The sequence below is a fragment of the Haemaphysalis longicornis genome, unplaced genomic scaffold (genome assembly GCF_048455015.1).
Source record: "Haemaphysalis longicornis isolate Haplotype H1 unplaced genomic scaffold, Haemaphysalis longicornis Haplotype H1 scaffold_6, whole genome shotgun sequence".
NCBI lineage: Eukaryota > Metazoa > Arthropoda > Arachnida > Ixodida > Ixodidae > Haemaphysalis > Haemaphysalis longicornis.
Window position 1 is genome coordinate 42,537,427 of NW_027526407.1, and position 23,559 is coordinate 42,560,985.

Below are 23,559 nucleotides of genomic sequence, written 5' to 3' on the forward strand. Positions count from 1 at the left end.
AGTCGTTACTTGGTCCATTTACTTTTGTCCTTGCCTTATGTCTCTTGTTGTGGCGTACCAACTTCTACCTACCTTCTGGTGCTTCGAAGAGGCTGAGACCTTAACTCTTGCCCTCAGCTCTGTTGACAAAGAAGTAGAACTGCTCAATGAAAATTCATCTGTGAATCGTTACTTGGTCCATTTACTTTTGTCCTTGCCTTATGCCTCCTGTTGGGATGTACCAACTTCTACCAAATTCTCAGTGCTTCGAGGGGGCCGAGACCTTAACTCTTGTTCTCCACTCTGTTGACAAAGACGTAGAACGTCCCAACGAAAATTCACCTATGAATCGATACTTGGTCCATTTACTTTTGTCCTTGCCTTGCATCTCTTGTTTGTTACTTACCAATTTGCACCCAACCCCGGTGCTTCAAGGAGGCTGAGACCTTAACTTTTGCCCTCCACTCTGTTGACAAAGAAGTAGAACGTCCTAACGAAAATTCATCTGTGAATCCTTACTCGGTCCATTTACTTTTGTCCTTTCCTTACGACTCTTGTTGTGACGTACCAACATCTACCCAACTCCCGGTGCTTCGAGGAGGCTATGACGTTAACTCTTTTCCTCCGCTGTGTTTACAGAGAAGTAGAGCGTCGAGTGAGAGAGGGAAGAAATGTGTCCCCCCCCCCCCCCCTTATCCCCCTTGCTTTTTTGTTTTTGCAGGGCTACAACCGGGTGGTGCTGTACAGCCGTCCCGTCTACTTCTGCCTCTGCTGCTCCCTGCTGGTGCTGGTGCAGTGCCTGCTCGACTCCCGGGTGGAGTACCCACAGGTCACGCTCTACGGCCTGCGCTTGGTCACCGAGGGCGCCGTTGCCTGGGCACGCAGCTTCCTCATCGGTGGGTGGGGAGGGAGGGAAGGAGCTCTCTCTCTCTCTCCTTATCTATCCATCACTCTCACTCGCTCTCTTTCACTGTTATCTTCCTCTCTCTCTCTGTGCTCCTCTCTCTCTTTCACTTATCTTCCTCTCTCTCTATGCTCCTCTCTCTCTCTACTTATCTATTACTCTCACTCACTCTCTCTTTCACTGTTATCTTCCTCTCTCTCTGTGCTCCTCTCTCTCTCTCTCTTCTTATCTATTACTCTCACTCTCTCTTTCACTGTTATCTTCCTCTCTCGGTGTACTCCTCTCTCTTTTCTTATCTATTACTCTCACTCACTACCTCTTTCACTGTTGAAGTTGAAGTTTTATTCAGACAGGAGTAGCCTGGGGTACAGAGGCAAAAGGCAGATGTACTCTGCCTGATGACGGCCTACTGCCCCTGCGGTCGGCATTGCACAGTGCATTGCTCTGTGCTGCTCTCTCTCTCTCTCTCTCTCTCTCTCTCTCTCTCTCTCTCTCTCTCTCTCTCTCTCTCTCTCTCTCTCTCTCTCTCTCTCTCTCTCTGTTTCTCCATTCTATTCCTCTGTTCCTTCCTCACTCTCGCTCTCTATTTCTCTGTCTTGCTCCCTTTCTTTCCCCCTCCCTTAGGTGTCACTCCCTGTTTCTTTTTTATTCAAGTTTAATAGATAAAACAAAAGGAAACTGCAGATCTAAATTCAGAAGCAAACATTTAAGTTATTGCTAAAATAAAAACACTGGCTTATGCAAGTTCTTTCAGCACACGTTAAAGATTCCCAGGTAGTCAAAATTAATCCGGAGCCCTCCACTAGGGCTCGCCTCATCGCTTCTGTAGTGTCGTTGTGGTAAACCTCATAATCAATCAATCAATCAGCTTACCGCAATAGGGCTTTACTAATACAGTGGAATCTCGATGATACGATTCTGGGTGATACGAATTTCGGGATGATACGAATTTCTGAAAAGTCCCGGCAAAATTGCATTGTTTGCAATCGGAAAAATTTCGGCTGTTACGAACGGACCTGCGCGGCCGGCGGATGATACGAACGAGCCAGCGAGGCGCCCGACTGCCGAACAAGCAAGTGACGGCTCTCTCTCCCCATTGGTCACTCTTTTTTCTCCAGAAACGGCCGGGCTGTTGTTTTCTGCTCGCGAAAACGCGCCCCGCACGCCCCATGCGCGCCGCGAAACCTCTCGCACGCTGCGCGCGCGCCGCGGCCGGCGGCGGCAACATCGGCAACATGGCGGCGGCTTTGGCCGCGAAGTGGCACGGCCGCTTGAGAGTCTGCTTCTAGCCGCTCTTTAAAATGCCGCTCAAGGCAGGCACGAAGTTTCTTGTGCAGTAAAGGAGCTGATAACGTTGGCGAAAACGATACTATAAAACACCATCCGCGCCGCTAGTGAAAGCGCCCATAAAATACCTGCCGGAGTGCTAAGCCTAAACATCTCGGGCGGAGCCAGCGGGTTGTCTCGAGCGTTTCGCAAGTCGTCAGCGTCTTTTTCTGACCGAGGTAGGAGATACCGCGGGCGCGAAATCGTCAATGCGGCCGTGAAAATACAGCGCGTGCAAAGCCGAGGCATGCGAATCATGTGCAAAAACGCACCATGTGGTTCACGCTTGACTGTTGTGGCGTGTAGCGAGCTTGGACAGTGGGAGTGAGGAGACAAGCGCGAATCTAGGCGAAGCGTTACGCGCTCCAGAAAGGACTGCTTTGTGACGTGGGGGTTTAAAAAAAAGCAGAAAAAATCACGGATTTGTTTACGCGAAAGTAAGAAAAGAAATAAACGAAAACTTTTTTCAGCGCTCAATTTTTTGGGTCTGTGTTGGTTCATACGAATTTCGGATGATACGAATATTTTTCGCGGTCCCGCGAGATTCGTATCATCGAGATTCTACTGTACCACCCCCCAACACCCTCTTTATCATGTACAAACCATAGAGTGTAATTCCACTTCAAGAAAAAAACAGTTTTACGCTTGTTTTTAGATTAATTTCTTTCTCGTGTGACTTTGGTGTTGTCTGGAAGCTGTGGTGCGGGACTCTTGTGAAGAACACCTGCGAACTCGGCCGTTCCTTCTCTTGCGCAGTGTTCATCCTGGCTTTTCCGGTCACCTTCAGTCTGGGCCTCCTGCCTCAGATCAACACCTTTGTGACGTACCTGCTCGAGCAGATCGACATGCACTTCTTTGGCGGATCGGGTGAGGACTGCCTTGTTGCACCACTCCTTTTTTCTTCTTCTTCCTTTAAGGCAGAAGCCTCGAGGGAGAAGCGGAACGACTCTTTTATTTATGGGCCAAATTCAACCAAAGTAAGAGCATGTATGTAACTAACCATTCTAACGACAAAACTGAAATCGATCAACGGATATATTGTATACTTTTCAAGTTACACAACGAATTGCCAGAAAGTTGAATTCGGCATAATTAACTAATTAGGCAGGAACTCAAGAAGATTTTTATGTCAGTGGTATCAAGAATGTCTATTCTGTGCAAGGAAGCTGTTAGATTATTGCATTATGTCCTTTAGGTATAAAAAAATAACAAGAAAAGTCTCACCTTTCTTATGAAATCAAAAATAGTTTTATGCCAAAAAGAAGGTGAAACTTTCCTCATTCTTTCTGAATACCTAAAGGAAGTAAATCAATAATCTAATAGCTTCCTTGCACAAAAAAGACCCTCCTAACCACACTGACAAAAAAACTTGTTGAGTTTGTGCCTAATTAGTTAATTAATATTGGGGCAACTTTGTGAAGGTAATAATTAGTCTCGTAACTCGTACGGTGTAGGAGATACTGTTAAACTGATTTCAGTTTTGTTATTAGGATAGTGAACTACAGGAATGCTTCTAATTTGATTAGATTTGGTGTATAAATAACAAAAACAGTTTTACTTCCCACGTCCGCCCTTAATAAAGGGACACTGAAGTCAAAATACAGGCTGCTCTAGATCGATAGACGATAGAGTAGCTCACCAAGAACACGAGTATACCACTCTTACTCGTAGATTTTTTAAAAATAAGGTAGAAAATGGTGAAAACATGAAGACAGGTGCTGCGGCCACTGGCTATACCGCGCGACTTGCACCGGCAAGCTGTAAATCATTTGGCGCACACAGTGTCTCTCCTGGCTTGCAGTGGGTGCTGCTACTCGTCCATACTTGGAGCGGCAGTACCGCTTTCTGAGGAAGCGTGCGAGCTGTACACGAGCGGTTGGTTTGGTGCCAACATTCGCGAGACCTTTAAAAGGACAGCACGCTTTTCTTCAGCAAAGCGAAAATGCTGATCACGGGTGCCGTGAAGGAACATTTTTAGGAGTGTGTGAATGCCGAATAGTAGCTTTTGAATCGAGTATTGAATCGAATTAAAAAAAAAAAAAAGCTGAATATCAAATCGAATATCGAATATCAGTTTTGCTTTTACAGGCCTCGATTTTTCAAAGGTTTCTGTGTGAAAGCAGAAGCTATACTTCACATGTTCGGAAAACATGACGTTTTTTTTTTTTTTTTCTCTTTTTTTTTTTTTTTTTTTTCTCCAGCCTGGAGAACGCAACTCACACCGGCAATACTCCAGGAATCCGAAGCAGGCACGATAAGCATTTGGAAAAAAAAGAGAGAGAGAGAGAGAGAGAGAGAGAGAGAGAGAGAGAGAGAGAGAGAGAGAGAGAGAGAGAGAGAGAGAGAGAGAGAGAGAGAGAGAGAGAGAGAGAGAGAGAGAGAGAGAGAGAGAGAGAGAGAGAGAGAGAGAGAGAGAGAGAGAACTTGCACTGGAGTTGCTGTACTGCAATCATAGGCAAAGACTGTACATCACCCCATAACTCAGAAGTGAGCACTTTGCAGGCATGAACAATAGGGTGTGAGAACACGGCACAACCGCAGTCATGGACCACAATGACGCACTTTTTCGGAAGCACATGAGCAGCGCGAAGCGTGATTAATACGTAGCGCAAGGAAAGCTACAGTTGCCGTGGACAAGCCTGCGCTATCCACTGTGGTCCGAAAGAGTAAACACACGGTAACCATACTCCAGCTGCATTCAAGACAGCCAGAACTGCTTTTAATTTTAAATGAACAGAAGTGCTGTCAAAACGGCGGCAGTCTTTACCGGAAGCTGCCCTAGCATGTAAACATCCGGTTGCAGAATTAAAAATGGCAGCCGTAGTCGGCGGCGGCAGATTGAAAAAAAAAGTTTTATTGGCGCAATCGCAGGTTACTCTGTGCAGCGGGATGAAGTTTACGGCCTCTGCAAGGCGCACTCGTCGAAAGCGCGATTTGGATGAAACTTGCCAAGCAGATGGTGTAGTCCGTTAGCGTGCGCCGACGTCTCTCGCCTTCGCAAAGCCAGGGAACGTTCGGAAACTCCGCCCGACTATTAAAAAAAATAGAATAATAGATATTCGATTCGCAGTTGAATTATTCGTGGAGGTACTATTCTATTCGTATTTCGTATTCGAGTATTCGCACACCCTTAAACATTTTGCTTAGTGGCCCGGACCTGCAAAGGGTGTGGGAGTTTGGGAAAGTACAATTGATTTGACCAAAACTGACCAAACCGCTTGGTACAGACAGCATTGCATTCGGTTGCTTGATACAAACAGCGGCTGCAGTCGCTTTTTGCGTCACGTTTGATCAACGTTTGATTAGCGCTTTCTCAGCAATTAAGGCGTCTTTTGGCACCAAATCAATGTTTAAATGTCTATGGGAAAGTCAGTCTTTCATTTGAAACCAACTTGCTTGTTGCATTCAGTGTTCCTTTAAAGCACATAAGCTGAGTAATGTTCCCGAAGGGATTTTCATTTTCATTTTTTTGCTGTGCCCGCAGCCACCACTGGCCTGGTGTCTGCTGTGTACTGCATCTCGAGAAGCCTGGCATTCGTGGTGTTCCTGTTTGGTCTCGCCTATGTTGCCCTGAAGGTATGTTCAGGCACGGATTTCGTGCGTTCTTGTCTTGTTTAGACGTTGTCTAGATGTCTTGAGAGATGTCTAACTGATGTCTGAAAAAGGTTTAGAAGAAAGTGACAGTGAAGAGTCTCGCATTTCGCTTGGGCAATTTTTTAAAGTGGCCCCTGAAACATATTATGCAAGGTTGTCCTGGAAACTGTCATACTGTTCTCGTATGACAGTCCTGTGCACTTGGTGCACAGTTTACTTTTATCTTCTTGCCTAGATGTTGTATAGATGTTTGAGAAGACATCTAGATGTCTAGAGGATGCTGAGAAGACTGTGGCAGTTGAGATTCTTCCATTCTAACTTGCGCGTTCCCGGAAGCAGGCTGTGCAACAGAGCATGCATGTTTATGCTACAAACTTTTACGTCTTCTCACTGTGGCAGACCTGTGCGCTTTGCAAAGACATGGGTTTCGAGCAAAATGGGCTCATAACTGTAAGTCGGGAAGCCGTATAGCAGTCTGAATTGCCAGTTAGGTGTAATGCTTGATTTTAAATGTAGAAGAAGGAGTTTTGGGAGGTAGCATCTTTATTTAAAGGGGTCCTGAAATGCCTTCCGCCGATGCATGGATGTACATGTAACCAAATAAAGCAATGTATTAGCAATCTCCTCCTGCAAGAATTTTGTTAAAGCGATGAGTATTAGCTGAGAAATCGTAAATTAAAAACTGCGAATTATCGTCGCGCCGTATTTCCTCCTCCTTTCAACTGTTTCTTCGCTGTTGGCCTCCCCTCCCATGATGCTCCGCTCCTCAGCGGTGACGTACTTCCGCTATTGCGCTCCCACAGACTGCCGTCTGCTACGGGCCAGCTGATCGGCTTTTTCATCTCTGTAGACACCATGGACACAGGCTGGAAAAGCGAACGAATGACCTGGCCGCATGTGTGCGGCCTGGCCTTGCCCTTTCGCGGTGTACGTAGCTGCAGGGCTGCAGTTGGTATCGGCGGCGAACTCGCAGCCGCGTGGGGAGAATCGTTCGCTCGTTCCCTTTGGTGCACCGCGCACTGTTTATCCAAAAAGCGCGGTCTCAGATGTGGCCCTGCTGGTGCCGGGTGTTATTTTGCGGTGGTTGTAATTCCTACTACCGGCGGCATATGAAAAAAGACATTTTCAACCGACACAGAACCCGTGCACAAAACGCGCCGGATCGGATCGCTTTATCAGCGGCGATGAACGTGAAGGCGAAGAGCAAACCAACGCTGCACTCGATCAGCGAGAACCCGTGTTCTGACAAGCTGCACCCATGTGTTGCATTCAACACTGACGGGAAAGCGTTTGTTTGCACTTGTTTGAATAGTCGTAAAATGTCCAAACACTCCGGCACTCCGCTAGCAGATCAGCCGGCGAGACATTTCGGAAAACATTTGACAGATGGCGCCGTATGCATTAGTGTGTCGCTACGCAAAACTGATGAGACGCTCTACTAAAACTCCCATCGCGGTGTCACGTAGCGGGACGCAAACATTTAGCATTTAGCGTATGCAAAGGCCACAAACGCTGTACTAAAACTCTATTAGCAGCAAAATAGCGTGCGTATGTGAAACCGCTTGCGTTTACAAAGCTTCACGCCGAGCGCGTACGTTTCAAACCTAGTGACATCGTTTAAATACACTGGCAAGCACAGTGTAACGTAGTCAGATATCAACCGTATGCTCAGGCGACAAGCAAGAGCTTGTTTTATGTGGGGCGGAGATTGCGCATAAAGGCTCGTTCGCACTTGCGACGAAAGCGAGTGAGAGCGGCAGGAATTCCGTCGCTTTGTCGCGCGACGATCGTTTTTGTCGAATGGTCGGGACAAATTTTGGTTGCGCGACAGAATTCCCGTCGCTTTCGCTCGCTTTCGTCGCAAGCGGGAATGGAAAGTTCTGCCGCTGCCGTCTGCTACGCAGCTCGGAGTTAACCGCGCGATCTGCTCGGGCCGGATGAACGCGCACGCACACTCCCGCACGGCAGCGCCCCAAGCGGCAGACGGCCGCGTACATCGCTCCCGGCGGCGTCGCCCGCCTGGAGCCCGCCCTCGGCACACTAGCCAGTATATTTCAGGCACTATAATGGAGGAAAGATTTTTTGCTTCCGATGAACCTAGTTCTTTGCCCCTGTGTTTTTAAATACGTGAAGTGGTTAGCACGTCGTCCTCACGCAGCTCTGTATCGTCGTAGCATCGCTGATTGTCCGAACGAAGCTTGCAGCTAAGCCAATGCAGCGACCGAGGCGTGTGTGTGTGTGTGTGTGCATCGCCTCCTGTGTGTTGTGGACGCGTTCGTTTCGCGATGAAATGCGACATTGTACTTCTGCGGGTGGATAGTGCTTCCCATGGTCTGGATTATCTTTCTCGAACGACGTACCACTCAACCTCGCATGGGGTATGTGCAGTGTGCCTGGCTAAAAGCCTTCTCGCTTGCGCGCCAGAGTTGTGACTTGCTGCTCGTCCCCGCAAACCGGGTGTGAGGTGAGTGCCGTATTTACGACGGGCAGGAGGAGGCAACTCATCGTCTGTCAATCGCGGTTCAGACTTGCAACGCATGTTGTGACGTTGCGTTCGTTCGAAACGCATCTCTGGATTGTTTTGAAGTTGATTAAAATGTACGCGTCAAACCCGGGCATTCGGCTCAGGGCGTTCTCTGCGATTGCACCAAAGAAGTGCCACGGGACTTTCTTTATGGTACGTACTCACGTAAGATAAAATCCACGTCGTGTTATGGCCGTGTTGCATTCAATACAAACGGTTAAGCGTTTGTTTACACTTGTTTCGTTTGTCGTAAAATGTCAAAGCACTCCGGCACTCCGCTGGCAGATCAGCCGGCGAGCCGACGCTGAGCAGACGACTCATCTCTTTGCCGGAAGTGCGTGAAAAAGCCGCCCAATAGCAGGATGTCTAGCTCATGACGAACATCTGGGAATCGATGATGTAGACATGTGAAGATGGCGGCGTCCAAAAACACGAAGGAAAGGGTGAGAAAAAAGCGACAAACTTTGCAACAAAAGTGTGAGCTTTCCGCTGCGCGTAAAAGAGTAATACTTGGCACAGGTGACGTTGGCGACCCAATCTAGCGATTGCGCTAGTTCATTTAGTGTGCTCAAAATGCCTTTCAGGGCCCCTTTAATTTCTCTGCCGTAGCTTCCTTTTCATGGGCTTGGTACTTTGAACTCAGTAAAATATACTTCACGTATATATGTTATCGTCGGATGCAGCGCTAGCCCAAACACAAAAAGATGGAACACAAAGAATCAACAAAGGGCAGCCTTTCCACATTTTCTTGTTTATTTTAGTGCTGAGACAGGCCCAAGTGTATTTAATTAAATTTATGGCACTAATGGAACTTTTTTATTGCCAAAAGAATTTAACTGTTGGGAAATTTTGAAAGACCGATTCTCCTGCGCCTTTTAGTTGGTGTCTCCAGTGGGAAGCCCCATTCCACTTTAGAAAAAAAGGCACCGCTTTCATAGAAGCACCATGTACGGAACGCTGTTATTGCTAGTGCTGTGTGTTCCTCCAACTGGATTAAATTCATCAAGGCGATTTGGGGAACCTCGTACTTTAGGACTCCTGGGGATGCGTTTGGAGGGAAAACTGATTTCATGTGGCTAATATCTTTCCTCTTACGTTCTTGTCCTCCTTGAGCTCGCTAGGTGTCATGTCGCTAGGTGTCACAATGTGTCACTGGTCCACAAGTTTCACTTTCACTGCGAAAAGAAGCTCTGCAAGCTCGTTTTTCATTATTCTCTGGTGTGTTCTTGTTACCAGGAGGGACACAACCCGTCACAGCACATCATGTTCTCCCTGTTCTGTGGTTTCCTCGTCACGTCGTGCTACCTACTCAGTCGAAGCGCCAGTGACCCCACCATTCTCTGGTAAGTCTCCTTCACGTATGCTTAGCTGGGACTTCTGTGACCTTGTGCTCTTCGCTAACGTGCAGCAACAAAAGATGAGCAGCATTGAGGGAACGTGCGTGTCTTGCAAGCTTTCTTCTTTAGCAGTGTCTTCGTAAATTGCCTCCTTTTTAAAGCGAAGCTTTGTATGGCTAGACGAAAGGAAAATCCAGTGGTCCTGTGTACGCGAAAAACTCCTCCGGCACAACCTCATGCACATGCGGTAAAGAAAAAAAGGTTGTCGAGGAGTTAGAAGTAAGCGGGAGGGAGCGATAAAGAGTCTCTCTAGAAGTAGAGCGCGCACCCTGCGAGCTACTGCGTGATGCACAGCTGAAGCTGAAGCAAGAAGCGGCGGTGTGAGCAGAGCAGTGTCAACGTGCCAGTGCAAACACTAGCTGCGCGTTACTTCGAAATGGGTCGGCCACGTGTTGTACACTTCTCCGAGGAGCAGGCAGCTTACGATCAGCGATGGGGCAAGCAGCAATGGGAACAAGCTCGTGTATGTCGTACTGATGCTGTAGCCCAGGCACAACAGCAAGTTTTAAAGGAGCACTGACACGAAAATTTTATTGTTACACTTTTATTGCTTTTATCGATACTTAATGGCCTGGCCAACCTGAAACAGCACTTCAAATACTTCAGCGCGCAATAGTTAATTACATTGAACGGCCTGAAAATCGTTTGTTTCAAATTCCTGCGCTTTCATCCCGAACGGCGCATATGACAGACTCCCTGCCTGACCTCACCGCTTTGTGCGGACGTCACCGGCGCCCGCTTGAGAGGGTGTTCGCCCGCTCGCCGCTCGTGGGGCCGCACGCATGAAGTGACGTCACGAGCTTTAGACAAGCGCTGCCGCGTCACTTCTTTTAACTCTCCCTGGGTGATGTCACGCTGATGTCCATTTGCTGAGAGCCGCTCCGCGCGCTGCTCCGTTGGCACGATAAATGAGATCCAATTAAACTATGTTCTTAGCGTTGCAGGCCGCTCATATTTCACCCAGGGTATTCTGTTGAGTGAAGGAAGCGAACTGTGCAACAATATTAACGCCGAAAATTGGTGTCAGTGCTCCTTTAATGAACCATAAGGAGTAACACATGGTGAAACACTGTCTGCACGTTACGGCTTCGCTGGTTGACTGTCTGTGCGGAGTGAATGGGTGCATTTTTGTGTTGAACTTCTAAAAAATCTTGTGATAAAAATCGAAATACATATCAGAGCCTAGGTCCTTGATACAAGAGGGCTTATATTGCCCCTGGAAAGTTGTCTTAGCTGCAATGCATTTCTGGAGAGTAGCGAAGCCGACTTGAGAGTTGCTTGGTGTGTAGTTTGGCCTCTGTAATGCTGGACTTTCTACATCGTGTGTCGCAGTGAGCCTACTCATAAAGGAAAATTGAGTGCTTGCGAGTTTATGGCATCGTACACTTAGCTACACCAAACTCAACAGCACAAAACTCGGCAATATAGCTTGGCGACATAACTCAGTGAGAAGCGCTGATCACTTATTTTCGCATCATAGGAAAAAGATTAGGCGATCCCGTAGTTTTTTGTCACGTCTGCACATGTTGTGAGCATGACGCATTCAGCGTCTCTGTCCTTCGATCTCCGATGCCAGGAACCTTATCAAGCGCCACTTGTGGACTGATAACGTGCCAACTGCCAACTCCACGGACAGCGCCCCCGAGTATGTGGACCCGCTGCCCGCCAAGCTGGAAAAGACATTTGTAAGTGGTCCGCCTACTTTTTCCTGTCGTTTAAAAAGTGTTATATATCATTTTGTTGTAGGAATCTTCCAAACTCGCTGAGTGTTAACATGTCTCTAACTGCTTTGTTTGTCACAATGCATGACTTATGTTATGCTCTGCAATTGTTCTTAAGCACACCTATGCACCTTCACTTGAAGGCAAATTCCTGTTTTTACACTTATTCATAACAGCCTGTTAGTGTGTTTCTTTGGATGAATTTATCTCTGCCCATATCTTTGTTTGTTCCCAAAGTAGCATTCTCACTTTCAAGCATCTCTTACAGCAGCCATTATTTCAAGTGTGTGACACTATATGTACACTTGTTTGGGCTTTGTGTGGTATCACTTGCTATCTAAGCCAATTCATCTGCACAATGATGCCCTAAAAAAGAGCAGTTTAGGCACCTGTTCGTGTAAATATTCTAGAAGTTTGAAACTCTGCTAGTATACATTTAGGTGGCCTTATCTCAGCGGAAAACTGTTTGTATTCACATGCAGTATGGTGGAACAATGTCTTGTACTGAAACTGAGGAAGAAGAACAAACAAAAAATACCATATGCAGGTATTTAGTTAAGGTATTATCTCAGTTCTCACGGTATTTCATTTTTATAGGCTCATGTTCTGCGGTTGGTAGTAAACATTTGCACTCTAATGTTGAGCGACCATATTTTTTTTTTTTTTTTCAGCGAGCAAGGCTTAGGACAGATGCCATACACTGCGTGTTTGTGGCCATCTTCGTCTTTGCAGTCCACGTCAGCACCATGTTTTCAGCACTTCAGGTGAGCCGTTTGTTCAGGCATTGTGCAGTGAAGCGTCAGTAATCCCTCCTGCAGCACAAACGTCGCTGATGTTTTTTTAGCTTGTTTCATGGCTGGTTGTCTCTTTGCCTCAGTGATGAAATGCTTCCTCATTTAATCGTTTAGTAATCAATGAACTGCGCTTGTCATAACCATAGGAATTACCGAATTTCAACTTTACACATGTTCATCTCTTTGTTGTACATTCCTGGCACCTTTGAAGTTGTGTACCTGGAATAGATATTGGTGTACCTGAAAATCGCGGATGACATCGCTTTTATCTGTAAATCCCCAGACCTTAATACTATGTGAACGGGACATTTTGGCTTGCCATAAGCTTTTCCGTGATGGGAAGGCCCACAAAGAAAGTCTGTCCCCCTGGATCTACCAGTGTTTTACCAACTAATCAAGGTGGAGTGCCACGTTAGCGCATTTCTCGGTGCAAATCAGCATATCGTTCGAGTTTTCATTCCCACCCCCCCCTACCCGCCGAGTTGTGGGAACACACTCTTTCAAGAATGGGTGCCGCGAAGGAGAATCGCGAAGCCGAGAATCGCCAACCTAATGCTTGCCGCCAAGGCAGAAGAGTTCTGGAGACCTTTTTTGGATTCGTTGACAACCTTATTCTCAATTTACCAAAGCTTCTCGCTTCCTATTTTCATCTCAAGGCAACCTGGCGTGCTTGTGAAACAGCGGAAGCTTGCGAGTTTCTCGTAATTCTGTCCTGGCACTGACCTATGTAACGGAGTGGCTGTTGAGAGACAGGACTAGGGGGAAGGTCATTAATTCGATGGCGGGATGAGATAAGCAAGCTTAGAGTGAATTCGGACAGCACAGGATAAGGGCAGTCAGAATTCAGTGGGAGAGGAGTGTGCAGTATTGGGTGAGTTGGTAATCCTTGATCAACCACAGCGCGGCGAAAAATGCAAGGACGTAAAAAGGGCGTACAGCACGAGCACTGTACGCCTTTCTTTCATCTTTGTGTTTCTTGCCGCGTTGTAGTCGATCACTAAGAGGGGCCATCACGTGCAGTGGACATAAAAAATGATTGTGGTGGTGGTAGTGGTGGTGATGACGATGATGATGACGACGACAACGATGATGATGATTGTGCGCAGCCGTACCTGGAAATGCTGCTTCACCTGACTGCCGTGGTGTGGGGCCTGCTGCTACACTACTGTCTGCCGCAGCTGCGAAAACAGCTTCCCTGGCTTTGCTGCGCCCACCCAATCCTCCGTTCCAGCGAGCACCAGCAGTTCGAAGTCCGCGGTCAGTGGCTCTGGCGTCCTTGTCGCCCTTATGCTACGTACGGTCAGGCCTTGCGTGTAATCCGGTTTTATTGAAGGGGCCATGCAGACCAAACACAAGTTTGGTTCATTGAAAAGATTGCCTCGTTACAATCACACTGACACCACTTTTAACGCAAACTTCGCTCGAATAAGCTACATAATTAGGAAAAAAGGGGATGGCCGTGCAACTCACTAGCTCATTTCCTGCAACAGAACCTAAGATGTCATATTGGCTGAGGCCGGCAAAAGCAAATGCAAATTGGGCAGGGCTTACAAGCTTGCCAAACGAGCTAATTGCACTTAAATCAAGGGCACATTCTTTTTATAGCAGTAAGAATGGTGGGGTAAACAGTGGAAGTTACGAAAGAAGTACCTATGCGTACTGCTGTTGGTACTGCGCACACTATACTTGTTTTAGCTGCATAGCACTGCAGCCCTTTTGGGTTGTCTCAAACGACACTGGGCGATTGGCGTAAGCGACGGTGTCTTGCATGAGCATATTTGTCGAGCGAGCACCATGTTTCACGAAACGATTATTTTCTCCCTGAACAAAAACAAGCCACGTACAAATACGGTTGAAAACAAAGCAAAGGCAGAAAACGGCCAGCCGCGGTATGGTGGTGCCATCTAGATTGACTAACAGCAAACAAGGCTCCGGAGCACACCAAGTTTAGCTTGAAGACCTGTTCTTTTGACGTCATTGCAGACGTCGTGAAAACACACGACTTGGCAGGAGGATGAAAATTTTAATTTAAATTGATTAATTTCTCAGTGAGTAAAGCATCGTTTGCTTCTGAACAAGCGCTGGCGGCACTATAGGGCGCGGAATATTTCGGATAAAACAAACCTGTATTTTGTCTGCATGGCCCTTTTAAGGCAAAATCTTTAAGTGCGCCATTGTATAAAAAAAAACGGTGTCGTCGTCCATCGCGGAAAATAACCGCCGCCGTACAGAGTAAAAAAACGCTTAAAATCAAAGTTGCTCAATATACACCAGTTCCAAAACTCCTTGTAGGCCCCATGAATTAAAAACAACCCGTCTGCGGTTTATCCCCTCGCCCTAAGGAAAAGCATGGGCAAGTTGACTAGACTTCCGTCTGTCGAGAAAAAGTAAAGTAGTATTCAAGTGCTTGTGGCTGCTCCTGTAAGTCATAAAAGAAAACTGGATGCATAAGTACACATTACCAAATTTAATGTGTTCTAATTCGAAAAGCAGGCTTCATTTATTAAGTTGCGTTACTAAGTAAATGTTCAGCCAAGTTCAGTTTTTGTCCTAGCCACGACGAAGCAGGGGTGCTCACACAGCTTGGATTCTGACGGAAAGTTTCGCAACTGGTGTATATTGAGGAGCTTTGCGTACTGAAATAATCTCAGAACCGGTGGCAAAGTGTGCACGTGAGTTAATTTTGATAAAAGTATATCAGTCGTGTCGAAAGGTTAATTGAGTACATTGGAGTTTGTATGGGAGTCAAACCTGGGTCTCCAGAGTGGGAGCTCAGTGCCCGAGTGTCACCTGTTGAAGCAATTCCCACTGAAAGACGGGAGAAATGAAAGCGAAAAAATAGACGCAAACACAGTTTGGTTGTCAAGAAGCCAGAGGAAACCATGATGCTATCAATTCGAAGAACGAAAGAGACTGATATGCTCCAAGGAAGTTATAATCTCGTGTGTTTGTCTCCCCCCTTCCCATTGCAGAGCCTGCAAGGGTGATGTGGTTCGAGAAGGTGCAGGTGTGGATGTGGTTCATCGAGAAGAACCTCATCTACCCGCTCCTGTTTCTCAGTGCCCTCAGCACCAGCACGCCGGACATCATCGGACGTTTCGGCGTCGCGTGAGTTGCTCCCCATTTTCGCTCCCCGTGAGTTACTCCCCGTGAGTTACTCCCCGTGAGTTACTCCCCGTGAGTTGCTCCCTGTGAGTTACTCCCCGGGAGTTGCTCCCCATGAGTTGCTCCCCGTGAGTTACACCCCGTTAGTTGCTCCCCGTGAGTTGCTCCCTCGCAAGGAACGTTAATTTGACACTTTTTCTTCCTCTCTAGCGTGTCAACATTGTGCTGACTGTTCACTCAGAGAGTGGGATAAGAAACCTTGCCTCATCGATGCTCTGACTAATGTGTTCGCAGTAGTATCGGCTGTCATTTGTCCCCTGCTCATTGTTCTCGAGCTGCTCAATTTATTTGGGTCTGTTTGAATATATTAAGGAGTGCAAGACAGAGTGCAAGACTTGTACACAGACAGAGGCATTCGTTATTTGAAGCTTAATAAAAATCACATTGGTACTGTTTACCATTAGTGTGTAAAAATGTGGCTTCAAGAGCTACACCATTTCCACGAAATGCAGTCACAATAACTGGGTTATTGTAGGCATAACCAAATGCCATTGTTTTCAAATTGCTTTTTACCGTATTTCTGAATTGAAAAGTGCTTTGAAGCTTGCTCAGGTCATTGTTTTTTATAGAGGCCATACATACTGTAATGGGTTCTAGGAGATGTACATGAGAACTTGTTTTACAGCCACTTTCTTGTGCTAAATAATGCTGCTGAACGGCTACAGAAGATATGGCCTAGCATTATTCATTTAAAGACTGTGATTGCTAGGTACCTGCTGTGTCAAATGAAACGAAACTCGGCACGATCACAGGGTTCTCTTGAGACTAAATGTGACGTAAGCTGTTTTTTAAATACACGGATTTGACCGTGAGTCAAAGCCGTTTTGTGAAATGTTATTACTGCTTTAGAACCACTCGCCGATTCGTACCATTCATTGCAGCTCCAAAATGTGTTCAAAAAGGCTGAATTTAGACCATTCGGCGTAATCAACTTTGGCCAGATGAATTTTTCAGATTTCTGTCAACCTGAGATTTGTATTAGGCGCAATTTTAATGTTAAAAATTCTGCTGTACTTTTTTACTCATGTAAACCAGTCAGCTTGACGTATCGATCTGCTTAGTTGAACCTTCCCGAAGCACCACGAAACAAAACTCAGCTCTAGTTGGCACGGAAAGACATGAGGATAGACGTGAATGTCTGCACAGAACGCAAGACGTGAATTGAAAAACCGGCGGCAAGGACATACAATAACACGGAGGGTAAGGAACCAAGGACCAAGGGCGTACCAAGGACCAAAGACTGAGGACGTACAATTAACAAGAGGGTTGTGTAAATAATATGTTGGCTGTTGACAGAGCAGGGAGATAGGTCATCAAGTTTCAGGGTTCAAGTAATAGTAAAGGAAACGGGAGCTTGAAATTTGACTGTCGACAAAGCAGGAAGGCAGGTAGTTAATATTCAGCACTACCAACCGGGGTGGCTCAGTGGCTAAGAAGTTGTGCTGGTTAGACCAAGGACGCGGGTTCGATTGCCGGCCGTGGTGGCCGCTTTTCTGATGGAGGCGAAAAGCAAAAACGCCCGTGTGTTCGAGATTTCGGCGCACGTTAAAGATCCCCAGGTGGTCAAAATTAATCCGGAGCCCTCCACTACGGCGCGCCTCATCGCCTGCGTTGCGTCGGCGCATTAAACCCCACAATCAATCAATCAATCAAATCAATCAATTAATTTTCAGCACTGAAATATTAATAACAGTAACAGAAGCTTGGAGTTCAAGCTGATTAGTTGCTTGTGATTCTCGCCCTTTCCCAGTGGCGGCTGCCTGGTGCTGGTGGTGTGCGGCCTGAAGTGCCTGCGCAGTGCCTTCAACGATCCCTCACAGCACTTCCTCGTGCTGCTGTTCACGACGCTGTTCTTCAGCTACGACTACCGGGGGCCAAAGGAGCCGTTCCTCATCAACTACTTCTGCTGCCTTTTCGTCTTCTCCAAGGTGCGTTGATTGGCCCACCCGCTGCATGCACCACCATTCTTGTTTTCCTTATTAAACGTGTAAGCATTTATATGTAGACTCAGTCTGTCCGTTGTGATGATTGTTTGATTAAAGATCCTTGATTTAAATAATAGCTTTTTGTCCACTTCAAACATCCTACATAATGAAATAATTAGGTCTAATTTTTTTTTGGTTAGGAAAGAGCAATCATGACCTGCATGGCACGCAAAATTCACAAGTGCCTTCACCTGTTATACCATCGACATCGTGATTACAATTATGTGAAGAAAATTCAAGGAATTCATTTACTCCCCCTTACAGCAATAGCCAAGCTCCGGTGATAGTAATGTGTTAGTAGCAAGGTATAAGAAAAGAAACAAGGCAAGTGGGAAGCTAAATGATGATTACTAGTCTTGGCAGAGGGGATGTGTGTTCTGCCGAATGACTCAGTCGTATTGAGCTCCGAGCTGTGGATCACTCCAGGCAAGGATTTTTTTGTGCCATGAATTGTTTAGCCGTTGGAGGAACAGGAGGGACTCGAAGATCCCCGCCCCCTCCCAGCCCTTGCTTGCCCCGTATATGCAGAATCTATTCATGTTCCCAGCAGAGCGCCATTTTGCACATCACGCAGCAATGCCTGATGGTCAATGTCATCTCCAGTCTCGGGTCGGTCGCAGGCCTACGATAAAGGAGTGGAGAGCCGGGTGGGGTGGGTGAAGTCGAGTTGCTTCCCGCCCAGGCCCGTACCCAGGCCAGGCATGGGTCCTGCCACAAAACTTTTGGTTGGGCTTGGGTGGGCAGCCCAAGGTAAAAACAGTCCTGGGCTGAAAAAATTGGCCCATGCAGTGATCTGGTGTATACGTCGTCCATCATACTTTCGAACAGAAACTGATTCGTCTAAAAAATGTTTCGGAAGTGCTCGTTTGAGTGTCCGTGTGCTTTCCCTCCTTGCAGGTGTACGAGTTGTTGCTCAAGATTAGCTTCATCATCACGTACATTGCCCCGTGGCAGATCACCTGGGGCTCAGCATTCCATGCCTTCGCACAGCCATTCAGCGTCCCACGTATCCTTTGCGGCAGTCGCTCAGCCCTGTGCTTGTTTTCACGGACTTTGTGCGGCTTTGAGAAAGCTGCAGCGGGAATTGACCAATCAGAGCAGCCAATTCACTGGCAACAACCTCCTTCTGTGAGAACCAGTGGGAAGGGAGCCAGGTATTCGTGGTCTTGTAGCTTCTGCAGTGCTGTGGGTAGTTAGGAAAATGTGGTGTAGTGATTCGTTTGTTGGATATTTTTATTTGCGACTCAGCTGTGGCAGTAAATTTATATACAGCGTATGATAAAAGGTTTACTCTTAAAATGCAATGCTGGACCACATTGGATGCATGATGCAATCCCACTTAATCTTAAACCACGGCAATTGGAAGGTAAAGTCTGTGAGAAATGAGATCAAACTTGAGCTGACACTGTTAAGTTACCAATTTCTCAAAAGCAGGAAAGTTTAAGGAGCGTGGTTCGATTTTTCTGCACCCACAATTGCAATGCGAATGCAGTCATCTTTTTTTTTCTTTTCGAGCAGTTATACGTCATAACACCAAGCAGAACTGGTGCTGCCCTCAGAACTGATAATAAGCCTGAGCATTGAAACTTAAGGGGGGACGCGGGTCTTAGAATGGTCAAAAATGGCCAAAATATCGATTTTGAGAAAATCCAATTTTTGGAATTATTGTACCTTCAAGCACCTGCCTTCAAAATATCAACGCGAAATTCCATCGGGAAATACCCTAAAATCATGTTTTGAAACGCCTCGAGGGCCACGAAATGCCCCGAATTGGGCAAAAGTTGCTTCAAATTCCCGCGCGCCCCGCGGGCGAAGCAGCCGACCGATCGCCGCCATCTTGGTCTTGTTTTGAAGCTTGTTTCTTTGTGCGCATTTTGCGATATCTCAAAATGGCGTCGCTTGAGTAGAACGACCGCCCTTGCCAGTTTTCCGAAGGCACCTTCTCGGCCGCCGATTGGCTAGAGCGGGCGCGCGCGGTTTGAGTTCGCCGTACGACCCCTCCCATTGGTCGGCGCGACTGCTGTCATGGCGGTCGCCATCATGGCGTCTGCTACGCTCGTCTGACGGAGTACGCTCTTCTGGCGCCGCGCTCGCTTAGAGCAGTTTTTTTTTACAGTTTCCTCTAATTCTTCTATCGCGTACTTTCGTGAATGATGCCAGGAGACGTACGTTTGAAGAAGACGACCCGTCATGCACACGGGAAGCGAAAGTGTCGTCCGCCTATCCCAAGGTCGCGTGGTGCGACTTCGGGCCGCTCGACTCCGCCGGATGAGAATCGTTCGCCACCTCGTATTGCCTCGCCTGCCCCATCGCCTGACCAACCATCTCCGGAATCCATACCTGGTCCAAGCACGTCCTGCCGGCTTGACACGAGGTATTACACGGCGGAGGAGATCGCCGCGCGTACGGAACAAGCGGACGAGGTCAAGCGCGGAATGGAGACCAAGTCAGCAACGCAGCGGAAATTCGACCTCCTTGAAGTGGATTTGGCGCACTCAGAGGAAGAATCCGGCACAGATTTTGTCTTAGTGGATTTTGCAATGCTGAAGGACCTTTTTGCACACGTCAGGTGCGGCAAGTACGGGCTGGCGGCGCCTGATTTGAGGAAGCCTGACCGGCAGTACGGCCTCGCCGTGAAGCTCGAGGTGACGTGCTCGGTTTGTAAACACCGTGTAGAACGTTTTTCCTCGCCAACGGCCGAAGGATCTGGCAATATCACTCTTTTTGAAGTGAATATCAGGGCTTTGAAAAGTATTCAAAGCATCGGGAAGGGGGTGACTGCTCTGTCAGATTTTTGTGCTGGTATGAACTTGTCCCACAGAGGCCTGCACCACAAGACATTCATTCCAAGCGCACTTGAGGAAAGTGGTTCAGGTTTGCGAGGACACTGCAGCAGCCTCTGAAGCTGATAGTGTGCGTGCCATCAAGGACTTGTACTCGGACCTTGGTCAGCCGCCAAACAACGTAGATGTGATGTTTGATGGCACGTGGATGACAAGGGGATGGTTGTCACACATTGGAGTGGGCTGCATCATTGAAGTGTACACCGGCTTGGTGATTGATCATGTAGTCCTCTCTAACTTTTGCTTAGGTTGCGCCATCCGACCCAAAGCTTCAGATGAGGGCTACGAAGATTGGCTGGCAGACCATGAGTGTCAGCGAAACATTGACTGTGGTGCAGGACGCATGGAGGTATACAGGCAGCCCTGATAATGTTCAAGCGCTCGCTCTCCAAGAATGGGCTGCGGTACACAACCGTGATGTCCGATGGAGATAGCCGCACCATGCACGGCTTGAAGGAAAAAGGCGTCTATGGGTTTATCCCCATAGGCCAAGAAAGTTTGCCTTTCGGCTACATTTATTTTACCCAAAAGACCCTTTTGAGGCCAACAACATGATGCATTTGCGGAAAACACACTGCGCAGTGTCCCACCACTGTATCCTCTCAAACTTCCAGCATAAAAACCGCGAATGAAATAGCCTCACCAAAGAACAAAAAAGGGGGGCACCTAAAGCAAGTTTCACCCTCACACTTTTGCCGTGCACAATATTCTGGGTACCACAGTGCACTGTAATAGATGATGGCACTTCACGAAGGACTGTTGCAGTTTTCACGACGCCAGCAAGACGCCACCAGATTTCACAACGCTAACAAAATGCCAACAGATTCGAAGTCGATAAATTTTGCTAAATTCCTGATGGGGTCCGTTACTTGGCCTTTTGTATCTCCAGTTCTAGTTGGCATTTTGGGAATCCAAAGACAGATTTGAAAATGGGAAGAACATGTCTTTGTTACTGGGAAATTTTGAAGCTACACTACTGACGGTTCATCTCATAACACATAACCAAACTTCAAATGCAGTTTTCTCAGTTTCATATTTTTGGTCACTTCCCTCAGCCTTACGCAGCTTTTTGGAAACTTCTTTTTGCTTCATAAGGTCAATCTTGGTACCATTTTTTTCAGTACAGCCTGAGGCAGCCGATGACATTCTTAGTTTTTCTGTTTAGGCTACGCATAAATAATGACTTGCAGTTATATTGATGAGCCAAAATATCCAATACTGCCATTTTTTGTACTTGACATATTTTTTTAGGATGCCGTGACTTTAGAGAAAAACGAAGAATGTCATCGGGTATGGGAACTCTCTGGCTATCCATTCATGTAATTAAAAGCGACAAAATGCAATGCGAAAGTTCATTAAAGCTGCGTAAGAAATTACCTAATTGTGCCTTAGACTTTGTATCATAACTTTTGAACTAACAGCACCAGCTCAAATATAATTGCATATTTGAAATCTACAGAGAAAAGCACATCCGTGCGCAAATTTTCATAAGTTTCTACCCATAAATAAAAAAGTTAGTTTTAAGACCCTCGTCCCCCCTTAAGCTGTGGCTAAACATGGCGATGCGTTCAGTGGTGAACAGTTAGGAACCACAAACAGTGGCCATTAGAGCCTTGGTTAAGCTCTAGGGGGTGGGACCTTGTCTGTCTACCAGACAAAAGTTCCCAGACCTTGCAGAGAATCAGGGCAACCTCAGTGGACTCAATTAGCCTCTTGCTCCTCCTCCTCTTATTTTAATTGGCACGTTGGGAAGTTAGTTACTAACTCAAGAATTTATTGTGCTAGAGAACTTGTAGTGTATGTCTCATCTCTTTTTTGTTTAGTCCTGTTCAATGTTTGCTGCCACAAACTCCTCATCTTAGCTTTGATCTTATTAAAGCGAAAGCTGTATTAGTGGGACCAATTGGGTTCTGTCAAACAAAGAAGTAATGCATTTACCCAACAGACCTGTTGGTCGACTAAAAAGCTCTGATAAGATATCTGGACAAACAGCGCGTGTGTGAAACCAGGCCTCCATTGTGTCGAAACGGTTACTTGAAAATATACTTGCATCAGTCATGAAAAAGGAGTACAATACCTTCATCTTGTAAACCATGTATCGGTATACATTTAGATCATTCGTAGATGCATTTACTTAGTGCGTGAAAAATTGTCGCATGGGTGCGTTCTTTGTGATTTGGGTCTTTGAAAGTTTGACGAACGATTGAACGCACTTTCTTTGGATTGGACGAAGCTTTCATACTCCTCTCAGCTTTCTTTAGGAAGGGAGGTTAAAGTTTTTTAATGACAGCCAACCAGAGCATTCTTCCTTAGCTGCCACTTGTCACAGATTCTGCCATGCTGTTTGTACAAGCCATCATTTCGGCCATCTTGTCGACTCCGCTCAGCCCAGTGCTGGGCAGCGCCATCTTCTTCACCTCCTACGTCAGGCCCGTGAAGTTTTGGGAGCGAGATTACAAGTGAGCCCACGCTCTGTTCTCTTCAAGTTCCCACAACGGGCTTCAGGGTCAATTGGTTTGTTGCTGACGCACTGTGTGTGCCATTTTTTTCGTCGTTCCACAGCACCAAGAGAGTGGACCATTCTAACACGCGGCTGTCGTCACAACTGGAACGAAACCCAGGTGGGTGGTTCGTTCTTTGAACCATGCATCCGTGCTGCATAAAAGGGCCATGAAACACTGGTGCATGCTTTCTGATATGGTTTTCAACGAGAAGCTCAGAAACATGACTTGCACACTACCTTAGTGCAGTCACGAATTCCAGGCTTATTTCTCCTGCGCATGTGTTATTGTCATGTAACACACAGCACGAAGGGCTTTGATGCTGTGAGCAGCTGGGTTCTCTTAGTTCCTTTATCTCGAGGTAAGGACTCCATGGTAGGTAGAGATTACAGTGGGACTACCCCAGCCTCTTGGACTACTGAGACATTTCCAGTGACGTCTGGATGCTTAACATCAGAAAATTGAGGACTTTTTTCTGAAATCATACAATTTGGCAAAGAATGGGCTAGACAGAGACACGAAAGGGGGAGGCCTTTGTCTTGCAGTGGACACAACCAAATTGGTGATGATAGGGGAACTGCAAAAAGAAATCATGAGGCGTTCCACTCTGAAGGTGGATGACCTGTAAAGCTTTGCAGCACACGAAATCGAGGTGGCACAATTTACGCTACTTATAGGTAAATTTTATTTATCATCAGCATTGATGCCAGTCATTCCTAAGAAAGACACGTAGAGTTACTCCTGTTTTTCGCTGAGTGTTTGCAAAGAAGTTGGCATTGCCACAGGGCATTCTTACACATGTTGAATGAAATTGCATGAAACCCTA

The 23,559-nt window shown here is 46.8% G+C and overlaps 1 protein-coding gene across 4 annotated transcripts in view; it reads left to right on the forward strand.

Moving 5' to 3' along the window:
- Nucleotides 1–23,559, forward strand: part of Pcx (pecanex) — a 79,934-nt gene that overhangs the window by 38,708 nt on the left and 17,667 nt on the right. For all 4 annotated transcript variants that reach the window (XR_013317002.1, XM_077674107.1, XM_077674108.1 and 1 more), the window contains exons 18-29: nt 701–875; nt 2,966–3,076; nt 5,694–5,785; nt 9,564–9,670; nt 11,301–11,409; nt 12,117–12,209; nt 13,346–13,496; nt 15,212–15,347; nt 17,155–17,332; nt 18,287–18,395; nt 22,562–22,691; nt 22,795–22,853. Coding sequence is in view for 3 of the 4 variants with exons in the window: in XM_077674107.1 (XP_077530233.1) it covers nt 701–875; nt 2,966–3,076; nt 5,694–5,785; nt 9,564–9,670; nt 11,301–11,409; nt 12,117–12,209; nt 13,346–13,496; nt 15,212–15,347; nt 17,155–17,332; nt 18,287–18,395; nt 22,562–22,691; nt 22,795–22,853 (1,450 nt within the window). In the remaining variant the exon portion in view is untranslated. The remainder of the gene's footprint in view (nt 1–700; nt 876–2,965; nt 3,077–5,693; nt 5,786–9,563; nt 9,671–11,300; nt 11,410–12,116; nt 12,210–13,345; nt 13,497–15,211; nt 15,348–17,154; nt 17,333–18,286; nt 18,396–22,561; nt 22,692–22,794; nt 22,854–23,559) is intronic.